This window comes from Panthera tigris, chromosome D1 (assembly GCF_018350195.1).
Source record: "Panthera tigris isolate Pti1 chromosome D1, P.tigris_Pti1_mat1.1, whole genome shotgun sequence".
Classification (NCBI taxonomy): Eukaryota; Metazoa; Chordata; class Mammalia; order Carnivora; family Felidae; genus Panthera; species Panthera tigris.
Window position 1 is genome coordinate 22,266,462 of NC_056669.1, and position 19,793 is coordinate 22,286,254.

The 19,793-nt window shown below is 50.3% G+C and overlaps 1 protein-coding gene across 13 annotated transcripts in view; it reads left to right on the forward strand.

Annotated features, from left to right (window-relative positions):
* PKNOX2 (PBX/knotted 1 homeobox 2) overlaps positions 1–19,793 on the forward strand; it is a 317,669-nt gene that overhangs the window by 244,564 nt on the left and 53,312 nt on the right. For all 13 annotated transcript variants that reach the window (XR_006208719.1, XM_042959546.1, XM_042959543.1 and 10 more), the window contains one exon: positions 9,276–9,415. Coding sequence is in view for 12 of the 13 variants with exons in the window: in XM_042959546.1 (XP_042815480.1) it covers positions 9,276–9,415 (140 nt within the window). In the remaining variant the exon portion in view is untranslated. The remainder of the gene's footprint in view (positions 1–9,275; positions 9,416–19,793) is intronic.

Here is a 19,793-nt window from a genome sequence, read left to right on the forward strand (position 1 = left end):
CGGCCCTTGGTTTCGGCATCGGTAAAATGGGAATAACTGTGTCCTCCCTGCCTCACAGGATTGTTGAAAGTGTGGGCATGAAAAGCAGAGTACTCTTTCCCAGCCTCTTTTCCTCCATGACCCTGACATTGATTTTTCACTCATTCTCTTCTGTACATCTTCAGTAGCCAAGATTGCATTGAACTTTAATTCCTTTTTATTAGGAATATGATAGCAATATCAAATATTTGTTTCTAGCTGTAAACACACCCCCTTGCACACAAATGCACACACACACACACACACACAGAGGTACATACCTAGCACACAGAGGCACACACACACTGGGATTCTGATATACCCACTAACTATACTGGAAATCACTGGTTTGGGACTGTCATATAGGTGAGGGTTCTCCAGAGATGGATGGGAAGGGTGGGGAGCAGACAGTTGCCAGGAAAGTGCCCAAGTGCCCTTTCAGATTTAAGTTCACAGCCTTCCTCCTATTAGCCACATGTCAGTAACACCCCAGAAGTGCAGACAGGGCCAGTGAACATTTTACAAGACTCGTTTTATAAACCACTGCCTACAAACCCTTTTAAAACTAATGAATTAACTAAGACCCCTCATTTTACACCACGGAGGCAATTTTTCTGTGGTTTGTTCTATTCAGTCGGCCCTGGGATCAGAATGTAGGTGACCTAGGCCTGCTGTTCCAGGAGCCCCTTCAAGTTAAATTGGTCTGGCCTGGGTCTGCTTTCAGATCGTCCCCCCCCCCTCTTCTCCCCCTCTCCCCCAGTTCTGACTGGGTCAGGGGACGTTTAGAGGAGCCCTTGCCAACCCTGAACCTTTTAACACCTCCCTCGCACTCATTCTCTCGCTCAGTCTGTCATTCAGTTGTTTAACAAACACACTGGGAGCCTACTGGGAGCCAGTCATGGTAATGGGAGCTAGGAAACCAGTCCACTCAGGAAGACAGACCATTAAGGGCCCCCAAGTGTTACAGGCGTTAAGGTTCAAAGCATACACAGATGAGCCGAGTGTCCAGGCTACCTAGGTCCGGGGGCTGTGGAGTATTGGAAAGGCTTCTGGGGAGACTTAATGCTCCAGCTGAGTCCTGAAAGAGGGGTAGGTTTACATATAGTTGGGAGGGAGGGAGGGAGGCCAGGGAAACATGGACATTTCCTGCTGAGGCAGCTGGGAGAGCAAAGGCATGAGGATGTAAATCATCGGGCATGTTCAGGCAACCCTACATGGTAGGGTCTGATCAGGGTACAGCGTAAGGGAAGGGGGCTGTACTGGAGACAAGACCAGGGTCAGCGAGCATGCCCGGGCCTGGAGTACCCTGTGGGCTGTGCCCTTCCCACAAAAACATCATTTTTTGGCCTTGCCCCCTGCTGCTTCCCACCTATTGGGGCCAAATCCGATGTTTACCAAATAGCTTCAAGCCCTGACCTCCTCCCAGGTCCTTGGACTCTCTCCTGGTTGTGAGGGAACCAGATCCTGCCCTGCCAGCTTGCCCGGGCACTGCAGAGAGTGCCAGCTCCCGGGCAAGCCCAGCCCAGCCCAGCCCTGCTGGCGCCCCAGCGGCCCCTAGTGGGCCAGGCGCGTGCAGCCCCCCGCTCACCACAGCACAGTGCTTCTGTGGCCTGGTGGGGCAGATACTGGGAATGCGCAGCTCCCACCTTGCCCGGATCAGGTGGAAGGCTCAGAAGAGGGGCTTTCCTCTTTGGAGGGGTGTTCCTGCTGAGTCACGCTGAGAAGGTGCAGGCCTAGGTTGTACAGGGTTGGAACAAAGGACGCTGTGAGAGATTCCTGGGTGTCGGAGACACAAAGAGCACGTGGGGGGAAAGGGCGTATGTAGGGTGACACGGGAAGTGTGGGTGCTGAGGTGTCCGGGGCAGGGTATGGGCAGGGAGTGGAGTTTGGATTCAGAGAGAAGACTAGCAAAACGGAATCATAAACATGCTTGGAAACCAAGGTTTACCGAGTGTCCACCGTGTGCATTTCACCCTCACGTATGGCTTCCCTGTAGCCCTGGGAAATGAGATTATTAGCTCCATTTGTCCCTGGTGGAGAAACCGAGGCTCAGAGAAACTGAGTCAGTCACCCAAGGTGACAGAGCTGATGAAGAGTGATGTCTCCTTCCACAACACCATGGCCCCCTCTCCCTGCGCCTGAACCCAAGCCTGCCCCACCTCCCCCGGGTGCTTACAAGAGAGCAGGTTCCTTCTACAGGGTCAGGACCCCCTCCCCCTCTAGGTAGCCCGTGGTACAGAAGCAACAGAGGCCAACTCTGAGGGTGGGCTGCAGATTGTGGGTTATATTAATGATAACTACCATACGCTATTAAGTGCCAGCTGCTTTGCACACATTATCTCATTTAATTCTAACAACACTGCACCTTAGGTATTATTACTCTCGTTTTATAGATGAGGGCCCTGGAACAGAAAGGTTGAGTAACTCGCCCAAGTCACACAGGCAGAGAGTCAAGTCCAAAGTAAATGCTCATGCCAGTACATCACGCTATGTCCCATGATCTCCAGCCCTGGGTGGGATGCCTGCTGCTCCCAAACAATATGCAGGCACGAACTGTGACTTCTCTTTTGTGGCCTGAGGCATTCAGTGTCAAGAAAGCAAACCTACAGCTAAAAAGGTATAATTTGATGAGAAGCCTATCTACTCCACACCAGTCATGCCTGTATTCAATAGATATTTTGGATACTCTCGCTGTCAAACACTGAGGCTACAATTGTAAACCGAGAAGACATAGCCCATGCCCTGCAGGGTCCTACTGTCTAGTTGATGACAGAGGCAAATAAGCACAGGCGGCTAAATCGTGTGCTCGGGGCCTTGGAAACACAGGGCAGATGGGCCTGACTGTCGCCAGGGCTCAGCTAGCGTCCACTGAAGGAGGCAGCAAACCTCATGACAGTGGTGACTGGTGGGAGGTAGGAAGCGTCACCACCGGTTCACAGATGAGGAAACTGAGGCCCTGAAAGGTAAAGTTACATGTGCAAGGTTGGCCAGTGGTGGGTGGCAGAGGTGGGATTCAGTGCTACTTGATGCCAGTGTCTCCTGTGGGGTGCTGGAAGGACTCCGGTGTCGTCCCTCATCCTGAGTCCCCCTCCCCACCTCCCAGGTGCAAAAGAGAGAAGCCCTGAATGGAAGCTGGCAGCTGGCAGTGATGGAAGGCTTGTAGCCCATGGGATCAGGCTTCCCCATCTCTAGGTCACTGTGACCTAGGTCGCAGGTCCTTCCTCTGCAGCCTCCCAGGAACGTGAACTCAATAGCACTAAGCCACCTTCAACTCATGAACCACCCATACCTTCCTGCTTGGGCTCCACACAGAAGGACTGTTTCTGGGATGACCCATGACTAGTGTTTGGGGAATGACTTGTGTATGGGAGGCCTCTTGGGTGTTGTGGAGAAGCTGGACCGCAACGGGGACAAGTAGCTGCATGGGAGACCCACCAGCATGGCTAAGAGGTGACACTTCAGCCCATTTTTGGCTCCCTTCCTTTCTGTCCCCTTTGTCACTTGATAGGGAAGCAGGGGAGTCTGCCCATTCTCCTCTTCAAAGAAAAAAAGCTCTTAGTTCTTGCCCTAACAGTTCGTGTAAACTGTGATTTCTAGCAATTTCTTCACCTCTGTGGGCTTCAATTTTCTCATGGAAAATGAGAATGACACTAACTTATTGCACAGGATGACGGATGGACATGAAAGCCTATAGAGGTACTTTATTAGCTCATTAGAACTTAAGTGCCACTCTCCTCCTACAGTTGGGAAAGGGTGGTGCTTAGCAGAAATGAAAGCATGGATGGGCGTTCCAGTGTCCGTGAGGGCAACGGGAGCAGGTAGGGGAGAGGAGCTTCTCAAGTCATCAGCACCTCTCAAATCACACCATGGAGCATCTCCTACTCATTTTCATGGTCAGACTATATGGTCAGAGAAGCTGACAGGTTTGCCTGCACATTTTGCCTTCCCATATACGCAGTTTGCAAATGTCAGCTCATCCCAGTCCATTTTCGGATGGGGGCGGGGCTCGTGAACTTTCATCTCAAGGTGTTTCAGACCAAGAATCTGGGCCCTTCCGCTCCAAGCTTAAGGCAGGGCCAGTTCTGGCTGAATGATGGAGAGAGGCCCAGTGGTTATAGCTTTTATGGAAGGAAAGAGCATGGAGTGGTGGCCTCAGGGTCTTTGCCCCAAGAAAAGGACTCTAAGGTGAACCCTAGAACCCTGTGTGGGCTCTCACAGCCCCCCATCTCTTGCTGCCCCCCTTTCCTGGCCATTAGTCATTGCCCTGTTCTCTTGATTACTCCTCACAGCCTGTGTGGTATTATCCCTTTTTTTAAAAACATTTTTCTAAAGCTTATTTCTTTATTTTGAGAGAGACAGAGACAGTGCAAGTGAGGGAGGGGCAGAGAGAGGGAGAGAGAGAATTCCAAGCAGGCTCCACACTGTGAGTGCAGAGTGGGCTTGAACTCACGAAACTGTGAGATCATGATGTGAGCTGAAACCAAGAGTCAGGCCCTTGACTGAGGGAGCCACCCCGGTGTCCCTCCCTTGCTTTTTACATATAGGAAAACCAAGAGTCAAAGAGGTCAGGAAACTTGCCCCCCAACATGTAGCTAATCATTGACAGAGGAGCTTCAAACCCAGGCTCTCAGATTCCCTGCTCCTTCTACTCACTGAGACCTTTCTGATCTTCGAGAAAACTCTCAACATATTGTTCAACTTTGCCTCTCCTTCTCTGTGCTCAGTTCTCCTTGTCGAAAAGGGACTGTCCTTGTGTCTGGGCAATGCCATACCCACACCCTGTTTGCCACCAAGGCAGAAGTTCCAGAGTTCTCTGAAGCCTCCTTATAGAAAGGTTCAGAGTCTGGAGTGGCCGGTCCTGGAACCAGCTGTAAACATGCCAAGTGGCCACGTAAAGTGTGTATAACTAGTTTTTTTACACGCCAGACAGAGGAGAACCGGACAAAGTCACTTGGAGAGAATGCCTGACACTAGGTGGTCTAGTAAATAGCTGACAGCCAGTTCGGGGAGGGGCCCTGATTTGTAGCATTTGCCGATTTCCATGGTGTAAATGCTCAACCAGGCCACTTTTGAGCCACCGATGTGATATCAACCAGCTTTCAAAAGTCCAGAAGATTTAACAGTTGGCTTTCACCAGCCAGAACCAGGGAGTTCCAGTATGTTATGTCACTTAATGACCCTGCCCTACCCCTGGTCCCTCCAGCCTCTCCCCTGCTCCTGCTCTGGGCGTGCTGCCCAGGAACCTCCCAGAACCTCCACGGTGGCACCCCCTCCTCCAGGCCCTGAGGCAGCTGCTGGGGGGCTGCTCCTTTGGAGCTCCAGTTCTTGGGAAATGGAAGTCTCTGGATAGAAAAGGGGATCTATTTGGAGGTAAACACTCATTCTCCAAACCTGGAGAAATGCAGTTTGCTGACTTGGCCCCCAGGAGCTAAATAAATCTGAATTATTGTCCCGCTCAGAGCAGATCTGCTCTCTTCTGCCCCCACCCCGCAACCCTCCCTGAGCCCCAGGAACTGCCTCTCAACTGGGGCCTCCTGGGATGCCAGCGAGTGACCGCCTTTGATTTATTCTCATTCTCTGCTTCCCTCCGTAACCCAGCAGTCTTGCCTAGAAAGGGGAGGTGAGAAGAAAAGGAGTATCTCCCCTCATCCCTCTCTCTCTTAGCTCATCTTCACGGAGGTCCCCTGTGGATTCCTTCAAGGACACAAGGAAATGCACCCTTAGTGGGCAAGGCAGAGCCATACCAGCCTTCCCTGCACTTCACCCCTAAACAAGCTCTGTGGACATAGCTGTGCCTTGCTTTAGAAAAGAAGCTCATTTTGGAAATCGTGTGTTTAATGACAACAACCACCCCGCCATCTTGGGAGCCCTTCAGAGTTTCCCAAGCACTCCCACATTCTGTACACCATCTCGTCTGAGCCTCTCGTCAGTCCCACGCAGCCGGTGGTGATTGGTAGAGTTCCCCGATGTGTCTGAGCCTGTCAGGGTGGGGACTTCAGAGGCCACCCAGCTGGAGCCTCCAGTCCCCTCCACAGGGCACCAGCTGATCAGTCTCCACTTGGCCGCTGGCTGCCGCAGTGGAAACTCACGCCTCCTGGATGCAGCCCATTCCGGCCTCAAAATGCTCAGGGGCTTGGAAACGTATTACTTGGGTTGAGCCCAAATCTGTCTCTGTGTGATACAGGTTGAATGCATTGCTTTGTCGTTTGACCCTTTGGGGGCACGCAAAGCAAAGCTGATGTAATCGAATCCCTTGTTCCGATATTCAAAGGGTGCTCTCGTGTCTCATCTCCCCTGTCCCTCAAATCTTCCTTACATATCCCAGATTCAAATATTCCTCCCACGACACAGTGCAGAATGCCTCCACCAGCCTGATCTATCCTCTGAGTGCATTCTCCTCCACTGGTTTCAGCAGAGACGAATGAGACTAGAGGCTTTATGTGAGTCATGCTTCTGTTAATGCATCCTCAGATAGCGTCAGGTTAGGTTGCTTGTCTTGTTTTTTTTGACAGACACATTACACTTTGGATGTATGAGCCTTCTGTCAACTCAAACACTGCTGTTAAACCGTGTCTCTCCTGTTCTGCACTTATATTATTGATTTTTTTTTTTTGGCTCAAGTGTTAAAAGTGTTACATTCCAACTTAGTAGATGCAAATTAATCTCATTAGACTTAGCCTGTGGCCAAAATCTGTAAAGATCTTTTGGATCTCAGTCTCATGTCACCTATAAATTTGCTGAGCATTTCTTCAGACACCCTCTAAATCACCGATAAAAATACTGAAGAAGAGGGCTAAGGAGAAAGCAGGTGGCACTATCCTAGAAGGCTTCCTCAAGTGGACATCTATCCTTTAAATGTCATCCTCTGGGTATAGCTTACTAATCCACACAGTTGTCCACCGGCCACAGCTCTCAGTGTCTTCCTCAAGGGTGTCATGGTGTCATGGGAGGTGCCTTGCTGAGGTCATTGACATGTCTGTATGTTTTCCTTACCTGCCAGCATAGTCATTATGTTAAATCCAGAAACTGAGTTCCATGAGAACAGGCACTCATCCTCGGGACCTCAGTGCCTACCTAGCACGGTGCCCAGTACGTTGCCAACAACTCAGGAAATATTTGAAGAAATGACTGCTTACATTAGTGGATGAAAGAAACTGGCCCAGATCAAAGTGAAGATTAGCAGTGTTTAGTTTTTCTGATTCCACCTTCTTTCTCTATTTTGAAAACTGGAACATTTGTTTCTACTTTTGTCCTTATAGCACCTCTTTAATACTTATGGATCCTAGGGGCGCCTGGGTGGCTCAGTCAGTTAAGCATCTGACTTTGGCTCAGGTCATGATCCTGCGGTTCGTGGGTTCAAGCCCACGTCTGAGCTGTCAGCACAGAGCCTGGAGCCTGCTTCGGATTCTGTGTCTCCCTCTCTCTCTCTGCCCCTCCCTGATTCATGCTCTGTTTGTCTCTCTCTCAAAAATAAATAAACATTAAAAAAAAAAAAACTCCTAATAATGCTATGTGAACTTAAAAAAAAATACTTATGGATCCTAAAATGACATCAAATGGCTTACTGATGAGAAAATAAGAGTTCAGGAAAAACAACGGATTTGCCCAAGGCCAAAGGCTAATAATGGGAGACAGCAGGATTCAAGCCATTGTCTGCTGGCTTTAAAGGTATCAGGATGCTATGTCTAGCCTCTGATGCTGAGTTTGGGTGAGTCCCCCCAGTTCAGCTGACAATGAGAAGGGTGTTTCTTCCTAACAAAAAATGATGGGGAGCCAGTACAATAAAGCAGATATGTCTCTTTTAAGATATGAAAGATCTCATTCACCACCTGTCATTCATTAATTCATTGATTCAACAAATATTTATTGAGTATCTACCAGTGCCAGGCTATGCTGGGCCCTAGAAGTACAACTGCTAATCAAGCCCTCTTTGAGCTTAAGTTAGTTGGGAGTGGAAGAGAAAATCACTAAGCAAGTAGATATATAGTAACTGATCATAGAAAGGCCTATGGAATGAAGCAGAGTATGGGCATAGGAAGGGACAGAGGGGCTCTATTTCACTCTGAAGACGTGACATCCAAGCAGAGATCTTAAGAAAATGAGACAGCAAAAGCAAATGTCTTGGGGATAGCAACAGCATTAGCAATGATGTGCCTGTGTTGATGGGAGAACTATACTTTTTCTTCCAAAAAGCAGGGACCTAGATCATATGATGAGTATTCCAGCTATAAAACATCTGATTCTTTTAAGATGTAGTCATTCATTCATTCATTTTCTCAACAAAGGCTAAGCACATACTCTGTGTCAATTGGATGCTATGGATGAAGGTGTAAACAAGGCTTCAGTGAGGAAGTCAGACAAGTGTATCAGGCCCAACAACACTGGTGCTATGGACAGGCTGGCAGAAAAGAATAGTTGAGGCATGTCACCGTTCATGACATTTTAGGGATCCATTTGACTAGAGAGAATATATTATAAAAGCATTAAACTCTGTAAGGGTGGTTATCAAAAAAAATGTAAGCCATCTCATAGTTTCTTAAAATTTTATATAGAAAGCCCAACATATAACATTAAAAGGAGTCGCTCTGATTGGCACAAAATTTGGGGCCTGGGGATACCTTCAAAAACATTACATAGGACGAAAATCACGGCCCTAAATATTTGTTACGGCTGAGAACAAAAATCTGTCCGGTGTCCACTAAAACCTGCTTATCTCCAAACACCCAGGTAGACCAAATTTGGGGACCCATTCAATGATCAATCAAAACCATTAAAACAGTTACTCCTGTCTTGGGTTAAACAGAGTAAACTTCCACCCAAATGAGAACTGATTCAGCTATTTTTTTTTTTTTCCTGCTCTTCAAAGTCATGAAATCAACTTACTACTGCCCAGTCCAGCCCAAATGACTCATAAGCACAATTTAAAGGGTTCATCATTTTGGCTTTTTCTGCTTCTTGGCAGAGGTCACCACCCTAATTTGCATTAAGAAGAATCAGTCGTCTCTTCTAAAGAGTGCCGGTGCACCACCTGGTTTTGTAGGCTCCTAAATTATTCTCTAAAATGTTCTCACCTAGGGAATGCTTCCTTCTCACTGTGGCACGCAAACAAATGGATGCTGGTTGCACACCCACCGTTCCCTTGCCCGCCTTCTCTTGTTCACACACACGCCACAGGCCGGGGCGGGCCTCCCAATTCCAGCTGGGGAACCGGCTGTCCTGGCCATACTAACCTGTCCCCTCCCCTTTTCTCTCTGCAGATGACAGCAACTGCTCAGGCACCCTCTAAGACCCAGGCTGTCCACATCTCTGCACCCTCAGCTGCTGCCAGCACGCCTGTGCCCAGTGCCCCCATTGACCCCCAGGCCCAGCTGGAGGCTGACAAGCGAGCTGTGTACAGGTAGGAGACACTTCAGCTGTATTGAAAGCCCCCGCCCCAGTCAGCCTCCGGCCCAGCTCAGCCCTGGGAGAGGAGAATGCAGGCCAGTGGGTGGGTGCATAAAGACAATGCCCAACAGCTGCTCTCCTCACCGTCTTCTCTCTCAAATCCATCTGGACATCCCTCAGCTGGCCCATGTGGATTGACGCTAGCTTCCTGGGATTGTCTGGTGAGGGCCAAGAGGGCCCGGGCAGCATCTTCCTGGAGGATCCTTTTGTCATCCCAGCTGGGGATTGAGCCCTCTTGAGCATCAGAAACCCTCCGCTCAGCAAACTGCCACCTTGAGAGGCTCTCCTCGCGTGTCCGCCATTGTGCCTTCACTCCAGCAAGCCCAGGGGACATCTGCTGGTCCCGTCTAGGACTTGGCGTTACACAAACTTTAATATGCCTGAAAATCACTGGGAGAGCTTATTAAAACCCGTATTTCTGGGCTCCGTGCTCAGAAATGCTGAATCAGTAGGTCAAGCTATAGGAAGAGGAATATGACTTTTTAAAAAGCATTCCAGGTAGATCTAATGCAGCAGGTCCTTTTTTGATCCATGATTGTCTTTGTTTTGTAGCAAGAGGCGTGGTGTGTGGCTGCGTATGTTCTGGCACCCTCCTTCCAGAGGGGGAGTGTGCTGAGAGCCGGCAGCTGAGAGCAGGGCCAGGCCCTGAATGTTGCGGAGGCTGGGAGGGGCCCAGGGCCTGTCTGGTTTGTCCATGTGGTTGAGAAGATGCAGTCCTCTGAGAGCCGCCCTGGCAGGGATGTTAGTCATCGTCTTTCTGTGGGGCGCCCACACGGCTAGAAAAGACGCCCGAGTCAGCACTCAATATGGAGGTGACACCCTAGCGCACGCTCACTTGTGTGAGCACATACATTCACATGTATCAGCAAACGCGTCTTACCTGTGTCTGGACACACACTGCAGCAGGTGCCAGTATCGTCACATGGGGAACGATCCAGCCAAGATGAACGGGAAGATTGATTCCTTCCTCACTCCTCCCCACGGTGACAATGCTTTTATGGTAATGGTGGTAATTATTGCTGTTATTATCATTATCACTGGCATTATTTTTAGTTACTCAGATGAGCCGAGTGCCTCTAATGCCAACACGGAGTCCAGAGCAGTGAGCCCTGATCCATAGGTCCCGCCACGAGGGTCTTTCCCAGCCCTGCTGGAAGAATAAATCACCATGCCTGTGCCCCGCTCTGCCCAGTGCACTGGCCAGGCCCTGCTGCCTGCCGGGAAAGAACTCTGCTTTGGACCCCAAAGAACTCCCACATCTGGTCACGGTACCTGTCAGAGAGACTGGACACTCCTGTCCTCCTGTCTCTCCTTCCTTCACACTCTTGTATTGAACCCTTACTATTAATATGTGGAGGCGCTGAGCTGGACTCCCAGCGAAAGAGGGTAAACTATCAAAGCAAACGTACCTCTGTTCCCCATCTCTCCAGGAACAGATAGATAGGCAGGTGAGAAACCAACACAGTGTGGTCAGAGCTTTAACAGAGAAGGCTTTACCGAGGAGACAATATTTGAGCTTGATCTTAAAGGCTGGTGAGAGAGTCCACCAGGAGAAATGGGCTGGAGTAGAGCCTTCCAGACAGAGCAGAGCCTCTGTGCTCCCAGAATGGCCAGTGGCCAGAGCATCTGGGTGTGGGGAGATGAGGCTTCACAACCACCTGGAAATTAAACTGCGAGGTGGGCTTGTGCTTTTGTGGTGAACATGAGAAGGGAGAGTACCATGGCGTCTGAAAACCACCTGATGGTCTGATGGCTTGGGGGTTAGAGCCATCATACTCCATGTAGATCATTGCTACCCATAGTATGGCCCAGGGGCTAACAGCACTGTATCCCCTGGGAGTTCTTGAGAGACGCAGACTCTTGGCCCCACTCACACCACGTGATCTGTGTGCATCATCCTGGGCACCTTCACAGACAGGGGACCTGTGGTGAGCACAGATCATAGTCTAGAAAGACCCCTGGTTCGTGATACAACAGAAAGTTTCTGGATACCCAGGCTTGAGTCCCAGCTCCTTTTTTGTACTAATCTCTGTGAGCTTGAGTTTCATGACAGAAGCAAACCAGTAGGTTCAGTAAGATTATTGAGACAGCTCATGTAAGCACCTGGTGCTGTGGCCCTTCCCAAGATCCCAGGCTCATTTCCCACCCAGGCCAACCTGCAGGAGATGTGGGTCACCTCTCCCATGGGAGCTGTTCATCATGATGTCACTTGAAACATAAAGGCCCAGACGGTCCTCCAACCAACGCTTCTTCCTGCTCACCTTCACACCTGAGCTTTACCTTCTCCCACCGGGCTGAGCCCCCAGCAGCCCTCAGCCTTTGCCCAAATTGTCCCTGCAGCTGTCTGACCGTGAAGAAGGAATCCCAGGTTGGTTGCCACCAATTGCCCAGACAAACATGGCCACCCGGCATCTCAGGACAACCAAGAGAGCTGACACCAGCACCTTTGCCCGGCTTTTCTCCGCAGTCCCTCCTGCCCAGGGGCCTGGGGTTTTCTCCCACAACCACACCTCTCCCATTAATACCAGCTGTTCTCTCTACAGCCATTGCAGGATGACCGGGGAGGGAGCTCAGCCTCCTGAAGGGTCGGGTAATTTTAATTAGATTTGCCTGCCTTGGGGCAGCCTGGCTGCTCCAAAGCACATCAGGGAGTCAGCATTTTATGTCAATAAATGTAACAAGACTTTTCAATTCAGATTAGTGCCCAGCGCCGACTTCTGGGAGATCCCACTGTGGCCCCTCCCAGAACCACAGATGAAGGAAGGGTGGAGGGAGCCCCTTTCTGACCAGGCCCCTGCAGGGTGGCAGGGGGACAGTGTGACAAAAAGGAGGGGTGTGCCTGTGAGCCCTTGGAGCGTCCAATGCCCCTGAGGTTCTATTTGTGTATAAAGACGTGTTAATGAAATGTATTGGTTCCTTCTGATGTGGAAAGTGTGTGTGTGTGTGTGTGTGTGTGTGTGCACGTGCGTGTAGTGGGGGTGAGGGGAGGCAGTCTGTCTTTAATTGGATCATACCAGAGCATCATCTGGGCTAATCAGCAAGGCAACCAAGAGCTCCCGCTCAGATTAATGATTGCAGTCTAATCCGAGCAGATCCCATGATTGGATGCACATCGTGGGTAATTGTGTTTGTGGCCCAAGAGCAGTGCTGAGAGGGGGTCTGAGGAGGGGAGGCCCTGTGCAGTGAGGACCACCGCAGGTTTGGACCTAGTTCAGTTCTCCCCTTCCCTAGTCCCCCACCTCAGCCCTGGGACTTATCCCCAAGACGTTCAAACTTAGCTTGGACTGCCCCACTCCACCCCTCCATGCGGATGGACAGTGTTAGGTGCCGTCCAGAACCTGGTGGTTAGATGGCCAGGCGTGCAGAGATAGGGCCAGGAGGGTGGGGTTAATCCAGCTTTCACTCTCCCTCCTCCCCTCCAGTCTCCTTCGTTCCCCTTTGAAGTGAGTGGGTTCCCATGGAAACCATGATGTCCTGGGGAGCAAGCAGAGTGGCAGACAGCTAGTCCTGGCCAGGTGCGAGGTGGGGAGGAGGTCGGCCTTGCTGAGAAAGCTCTGCTAAGGCTAAGGCGTTGGTTCTCTCCCACAAGGCTGAAAAGCTCTCCAAGAACTGGGGAATGGGCCCGCCCAGCGCAGAAGTTACCTGCTATTGATAGGAATGCAGGCTTGAGCAGTGAGAAAGTGGCAGGGGTAGGGTGCTTTGCTTCTGCACTTAAAATGCTGGAGAATCGAGATGCCGTGCAGGTGGAGAGGGTGGCTGACGGCTATCCACCCTCCCCCCCCACACCCCGTATTTCTCCTCTGTGGCATGGCTCACAATTAAGTTGATTTCGTCAACGGTATTTGTTTCCCCCACTAGATGGTTAACTCCATGAGGGCAAGGTCTATGTCTGTTTTATTCATCGACCTATCCCTGGCGCCCCATACCATACCTTAGAGTCAGCAGCTTGGACAGAGTGTGTACTAGAGCTTGTTGAATGGATTGATTAACTCAGGCGAGGCAGCACCTCATAAATACACCACAGTTCTAGGCTGGTGTGCCGGCTATCAGGGGCGAGGCGATAACAGAGCCCTGGTTCGTAGCATTTGCTGAATTCCACTGTGTAAATGCTCCCACCAGGGCCCACTTCAAACTACCAACACGATACCACTGACCAGAGTTGCAAAGGGGGGCTCCCATCTGGCTCTTGCCTGCCTCAAGTACAACCCCCATACAGGTAGGCAAGTTACAGGCCCACAGTCTCTGATTTTAAACAGGTCGATACATCTTATAACCAATTCTTTGGAACGGTTTTATTTTTATTCATACCTTTAGCCACGAGCCCACACTTCTCTGTTGTCCTCATGGGCCTGTGCGGTCTACTCCTGGGTTCTAAATTTGAAATGTTCTCTCTTAATGAATTAACTACTTCACACAGTGCCCAGCACGAAGTAGGTGTTTGCAATTGTGATTTTTCACCGTTAACCCTGAGGCAGTGAATTTTCTCCTTCCTAGTTTCTACCCAGCACCGTCGTCTCTTCCCATCTGCTTGAGCAAAGCCCTGCCTTCACCCCCACACTCCCATCTTCTCCAAGTGGATTCCAGGCCCTTCCTGGTTTACCCGTTAACAAAAACTCCTTCCTGGGAGCTTCAGAAACCCTGCATCAAACCAGGCTTCACCTCCTCTGCAGTGTCCCAGCTTCGAGAATCTTGACCTTGCCCTGTGGTGCTTCGGGTCTTCAGGACAGCTCCATCCCCCTCCTCAACCACAGACTCAGAACTTCTAACCCGTGCGTGACTACCCCCGAGCAGCTCATGCTGGACTCCATCTCTGGTTCAGTAAGAGCAATACACATTTCTAAAGCCCTGTCTGTGCTCCACTTCTTCCAGCCTCATCCAGACCGGGTCCCTCTAGAATGCACACTCACTTGGGGAAGGATCGGAACAGGGCAGTGGCAGCGTTCGGATCGCTCTATTGGAAGAGACCATCCTTGTAAAGGTCACTGAGGCTCCGGGCTTGGTCGTGGCAGCCCTGGAGTTAGAGGTGTAAATGCAGGAGAATGGCCATGCTGGGCCGTGCCACGAGCCCTAGAAATAGAGTTGGTGATCGCTAGCTTTGTCACCTTGGGTGAGTTAATCTCTCCGAGCCTCTGTTTTCTCAACTGTAAAAAAGAAAATAGTAATAGCTAGACTAAAATTAGAGAATACGGGATAATACCTGACACACAGATCAGTGTTTGCTGCGTGGGGTGGGGATGGGGTGAGATTGTTTGAAGCAAGAGGGGCCAGCATGTGTCCCCATGGCGTGTTCAGGATGGGAAGCCGTCTGGTGCATTCAGCGGGGTGGAATTCGGGGTTAGGAAATGGGCCTTTACATTTAGATCACCTGCGTTTACATTCTGGCACTGCCCTAGGCACTAAGCCTTTCTGGGCCTCGATTTCCTCATCTGGAAAACGGTATTATCTCTTCATCGGGGTTGTTGTGAGGAATCCATGAGAGAATACACATTACGTATTTAGTAAAGAATCCCGCATTTGGTGAGCGCTCTGTAGATGTTAGCGGCTGTCAGATGTTTGGGGAAACGCAAGCAGGGGTTGGTCAGGCTAGAAGATGCTAGAAATGCTGAGAGGCGAAGCAGCCAGAGGCAGGACTGGAAAGGACCCCCCGGTCAAGAGGTGTCTATCTTGCAATTCAGTTAAATGTGTAGTGAGCTCTGCTATGTGTCAAGCGTCGTGTTAAGTTCCAAGAGGGGTTTTGAATAAAGAAGAACCAGCCCAGGGAGTAGGAGAAAGATAGACATAGAGAGCGGCTCTAATAGAAACTTGGCACATAGTATGGACTCAAAAAGTATTTGTGGAATTGACCGCGAGCCTTCTGACCACAGTGCAGTGTGGGAGAGTTGCACTGCTTTTCCCCAGGGAGGTGAAACCCAGGGGGAATGATAGCTGAGCTGGTAAATGGGGTGGGAGGGACCCCCGAGGGTTGGGGCTGGACAGAGGGGCTGGGTCCTCTTGTGACTGTCCTCCTTAGCAGCTGCCTGGCCAGGAAGGACCCTGGGAACTGGCACGTCCTGATGAAGTGTTTTTGAGGGAAGGCTTCCACCTTGTGACCAAAGGGTGTCCTGGCTCCAGTGAGTTGACCCTGGGGCTTAACCCTATGCCTTCCCTGGCACTGTGCTTGGCCATTTCTGGAATGTGCTGGGCGAGGTGGCCTGAGAAGGATGTGGGAGAAGTTCAGCCATTCCAAGCAGAAAAGTCAGGACCAGATGCTTCAGGCTAGGGCTTCTAGACTAGTTGCCGGGAGCAGATGTTCCTGGCTGCATTCTGGGCTGGGCTCTCTGGGCCGGGGGCTCCAGCCGACTCCCTGCTCTTGGAAGCAGTTGGATTCACTGGCATCAGAGATAACATTTCAGTTGTTGACTATAGTCAGGGGAGCGATCCTGTTGGAGCCATAATCTGAAAGTAAAACCATGCTCAGTTCTCCCCGGGCACCAGGCAAAGCCTGTTCTCGGCCCCTCCTGCCGGCATCTGGAGGGCCCCCAGCCCACGCACGGCCTCTGCACATGCTGCTGGCAGGCACGGGGGCTGCAGCTGTTGGGTCCAGGGAGCAGGTGTGCCGTGTTGAGAGGCAGTGTGGGTCCTGCTGCTTCCATAGCTCACCGGCCTGGCCCAGGCACAGCCGAGAAGTCCAGGTACCCCACCAAGATAAGGCACGCTGATAAGATATGAAGAGCCTGGAACCCACCGACTTTCATCCTCACAAGGTTGTGTTAGGATTAAAGGAGATAACCAATGCTAACAGCCGACAGTGCTTGCCACGTAGAAGGCTCACGGTGAACGGTGGCTGCATTTGTGAGTAGTTACTGTGATACGTACTAGACTGGATCTGTCCCTCGTTTAAGGGGGAAGATAGCCAGCAATTGGGCCTCCTGCTGCTGTGAACCAGGCGGAGTGGAATAGGAGGAGGGCCGGCAGGCTGGGGCTTTGAGGGCTCACGTGGCCAGGGGCTTCTCACCAGGGCTGGACTGAGCCGGTTTTGCCCTTCTTTTAAATTTTTAAAAAACGTCGGGGTGCCTGGGTGGCTCTGTTGGTTGAGCGTCCGACTTCGGCTCGGGTCACAAGCTCATGGTTTGTGAGTTCGAGCCCCGCGTCAGGCTCTGTGCAGTCAGCTCGGAGCTTGGAGCCTGCTAAGGATTCTGTGTCTCCCTCTCTCTGCCCCTCCCCCACTTGTGCTCTGTCTCTCTGTGTCTCTCAAAAATAAATAAATGTAAAAAAAACATTTAAAAATTTTTTTAATGTTTATTTATTTTGAGAGAGAACGTGAGTAAGCAGGGGCGAGGAGCAGAGGGAGAGGGAGAAAGAGAACCCCAAGCAGACTCTGCACTGAGCATGGAGCTCGATCCCAAGAACCATGAGATTGTGACCCGAGCCGAAGTCAAGAGCAGGATGCTCAAGTGACTGAGCCACCCAGGCGCCCCTTGCCTTTCTTTTAACCATGACGCCACTCTCAGATTTTCTCGAGCTCTAGTCCCTTTCGTGGTCAGGTGGAGAGAACATAAGACTAAGCCTTCAGTCTCAATTCTTACTCTATCATTGGGCAAATCATTTAACCTCTTTAGATAAGCTTGTCCTACCTCACACGGTCGGCATCAGATGAGAAACCGAAAGAGCTGTAGAAATGTGGAAGCCCTCTCCAAACACGCAGAAGTATTATTATCATGAGAGAAGATTCTTTTGGAAACTCCTTCGATGAGATGGAGATTCTCTTGTGCCGCAGTGATCTTGATGCTCGAAGGGTAAACATGGCAGGTCAGTTCTGTGACCCCAAGGACACATATGACTCAAGGACAGAAGAGAAAAAGAGAGAAAGCGGGGAGGAGGAAGTGATTCCGATAATGGTTCAAAAATAACAGATAGGAGGGGGGGAGCGCAAAATTTGGAGTTTGGATTCCCAGATTTAAATCTCAACTCAGCCACTTACTAGCTTAATATCATTACTTCACCACAGTTTGCTAATTGGTGCAATGGGAATAAGAATATTGAGCATTTGAATGCAATAAGCACATGGAAACACTTTGTAACTTACAGAGGGCCACAAAGCGTGTGTGGGTGTGTGTTTAGTCATCACCAGCGACCAAGGCGGAATGGACAGAGCGCCTTCCCCACAACACCCCTTCCCCTAGACTTTGTATGCTTGCTGGAGATCAGTCTCTGGTGACTTGGACAGAAGCTCTGACTGCTTCTCACTAGCTAACCTTGGGCAAGACACTTCCCTTTTCTGTGCCTGAGTCACCTCTCCGTAAAACGAAAGGGTTGAACATGGGATCCCCACAGATCTCAACTTTTAGGTGGTTTGTATTCCTGCCCTTGCAGACTAGCCTTTACAATCACTTTGTTGAGATTTCACATTTGTTATTATTATTATTTTTATTTTTAATGTGCCAGAAGGCAGGGGTGTGGGAGCTGGTGTCACGAAGGGATGGGGACGTAGCCGACTGAGGCCTGACCTGGGCCCCACCCTTGCCAAGAATGGACCTATCCGCCCACCTGGGGGAGGAGAGCCGGTTGGAGCCCAGGAGCCCTAGCAGATGCGATTCCAATTTAGCAACAAGAAGAAGTCCTCTCCAAGGCAACCCAGGCGAACACACCACCCACTAGGCAGGACTAAAAATACACCCGCATGGTTTCAACGTCACACCTGAAGTAAAAATATATCCAACCAGGAGCTGCTGGCTCGTTCTCCCCCACCCCACTCTGCTCTCTCCATCTGGTGCCTTCGAGGGGAGGAGAAATGGAGGGCTGGGCGAGCTCTTCCTTCACACTAACCCCCCTCCCTCCAGGACCCCGCCAGCCCCCACCCCACACACACCCAGCAGAGCCCAAGGAAGGCAGGTCCTTTTGTAGCCATTGTAGCTAGAAGCTGCCAGATGGCAACGTTTTATCTGAGTCTTGCTATAGAGATGGATTCTGAGCCCAAAAGAACCTTAGGATTGTGTCTTAGAACCTTCCTTCCCATAGTTCCTCTGTTCCCACTCATTAATTCACCAGATATTTATTGATCCTCTGTTGTGTGCCAGGCACTGTGCATGACCCTTGGGAATTCAAAAAGAGATCAGATGAGTTCGTGGACCAGAGCAGTTCACCACATAGTGAGGAAGACAGATCTGTGCACAAACAACTATAGTTAGTAGAATTTAATGAGTGTCATAAGGGAAATAAAAATAAATTCTTACTGGCAGTGCTTTTTTGGTTAAAAAAAAAAAAAGAAGAGGTTCTGAGTTCTGATAAATTGTACGTTGCCTCTCCTCCTCCTCTTTCTGTGCCTATTTGAATTGGCACGTGGGCTTGTTTTCCCTGCCAAATGAGTCAGTGGATATGGGAATAGAAATGTATTGGAGCCGATGGTGTCAATGTTGCTCTGAATAAAAAAGGTGCCCACACACCTTTCCAGGGAAGTGGAACAAGCATTAATTGATAGCTTACTAAGTGCCAGACGCTCTACTTGTTTCTTCATTTAATCCTTACCATAACCTGCGTGGTAGGTGATGCTATCCCTGTTTTATAAAGGAGGAAACTGGGGTTCAGAAAAATTCAGTAACTTGCCCCCAAAGGCACACCCACCGTCTCACTCTGAAATCTGTGCTTATCTCACACCACGGAGCTTCTCACCCTAAAGTGTGAGTGAGGTCAAGATACAAACCCCAAAACATTTCCCAGGATGGTTCAGAGGAAGCAATGGTTTTTCTCACTGGCGAGACCCACCAGGAAGCCGTGGTAGAGTGGGTGGTATCTTGAGATGGATTCTGAAGATTATTAGAAGGACAGGCAGAGACCCAGGAACCCAGTTGAGGTGCTAGGAACAGCAGGAACAAAGGCTAGTGCTAGAAGTCCAGTTTCCCTGAGTCTGTGAAGGCGGTGAGTGAAAAGACAAGGGGGCCAGAGTGCACCTGCTGTCTGTCCAACAGCACATTCTCTGCTCAGTCTGTTGAGAAAAAATACAGAAGTCTGAGGCCACACCCTGATGTACCTGGAACATTCATCTGAGGACGTGAACTTTATTTCATTAGCCTCCGAGAGAAATTTCACTAGAGCGAAACAACACGAATACTTGTAATGGGCTTCTGCTCTGAATAGATGCCCAAGGAAAAGACAGGGGGCTGTCCTGGAAAGTGACTCCAGGGTATTGTCTATGATTCTGTGATTCTTGTGACCTCTGACCTAGGGCACTAGAAATAAAGGATCAAAATGCCAGTGCCTGGGTGGACTTTCCAGGGGGTCGAGTCTTTGGTAATTCAAGACCTGCCCTGTGTTTATGGGTGGAGACTAGGTGGGATAGCTGGAGAGTCAGCCTG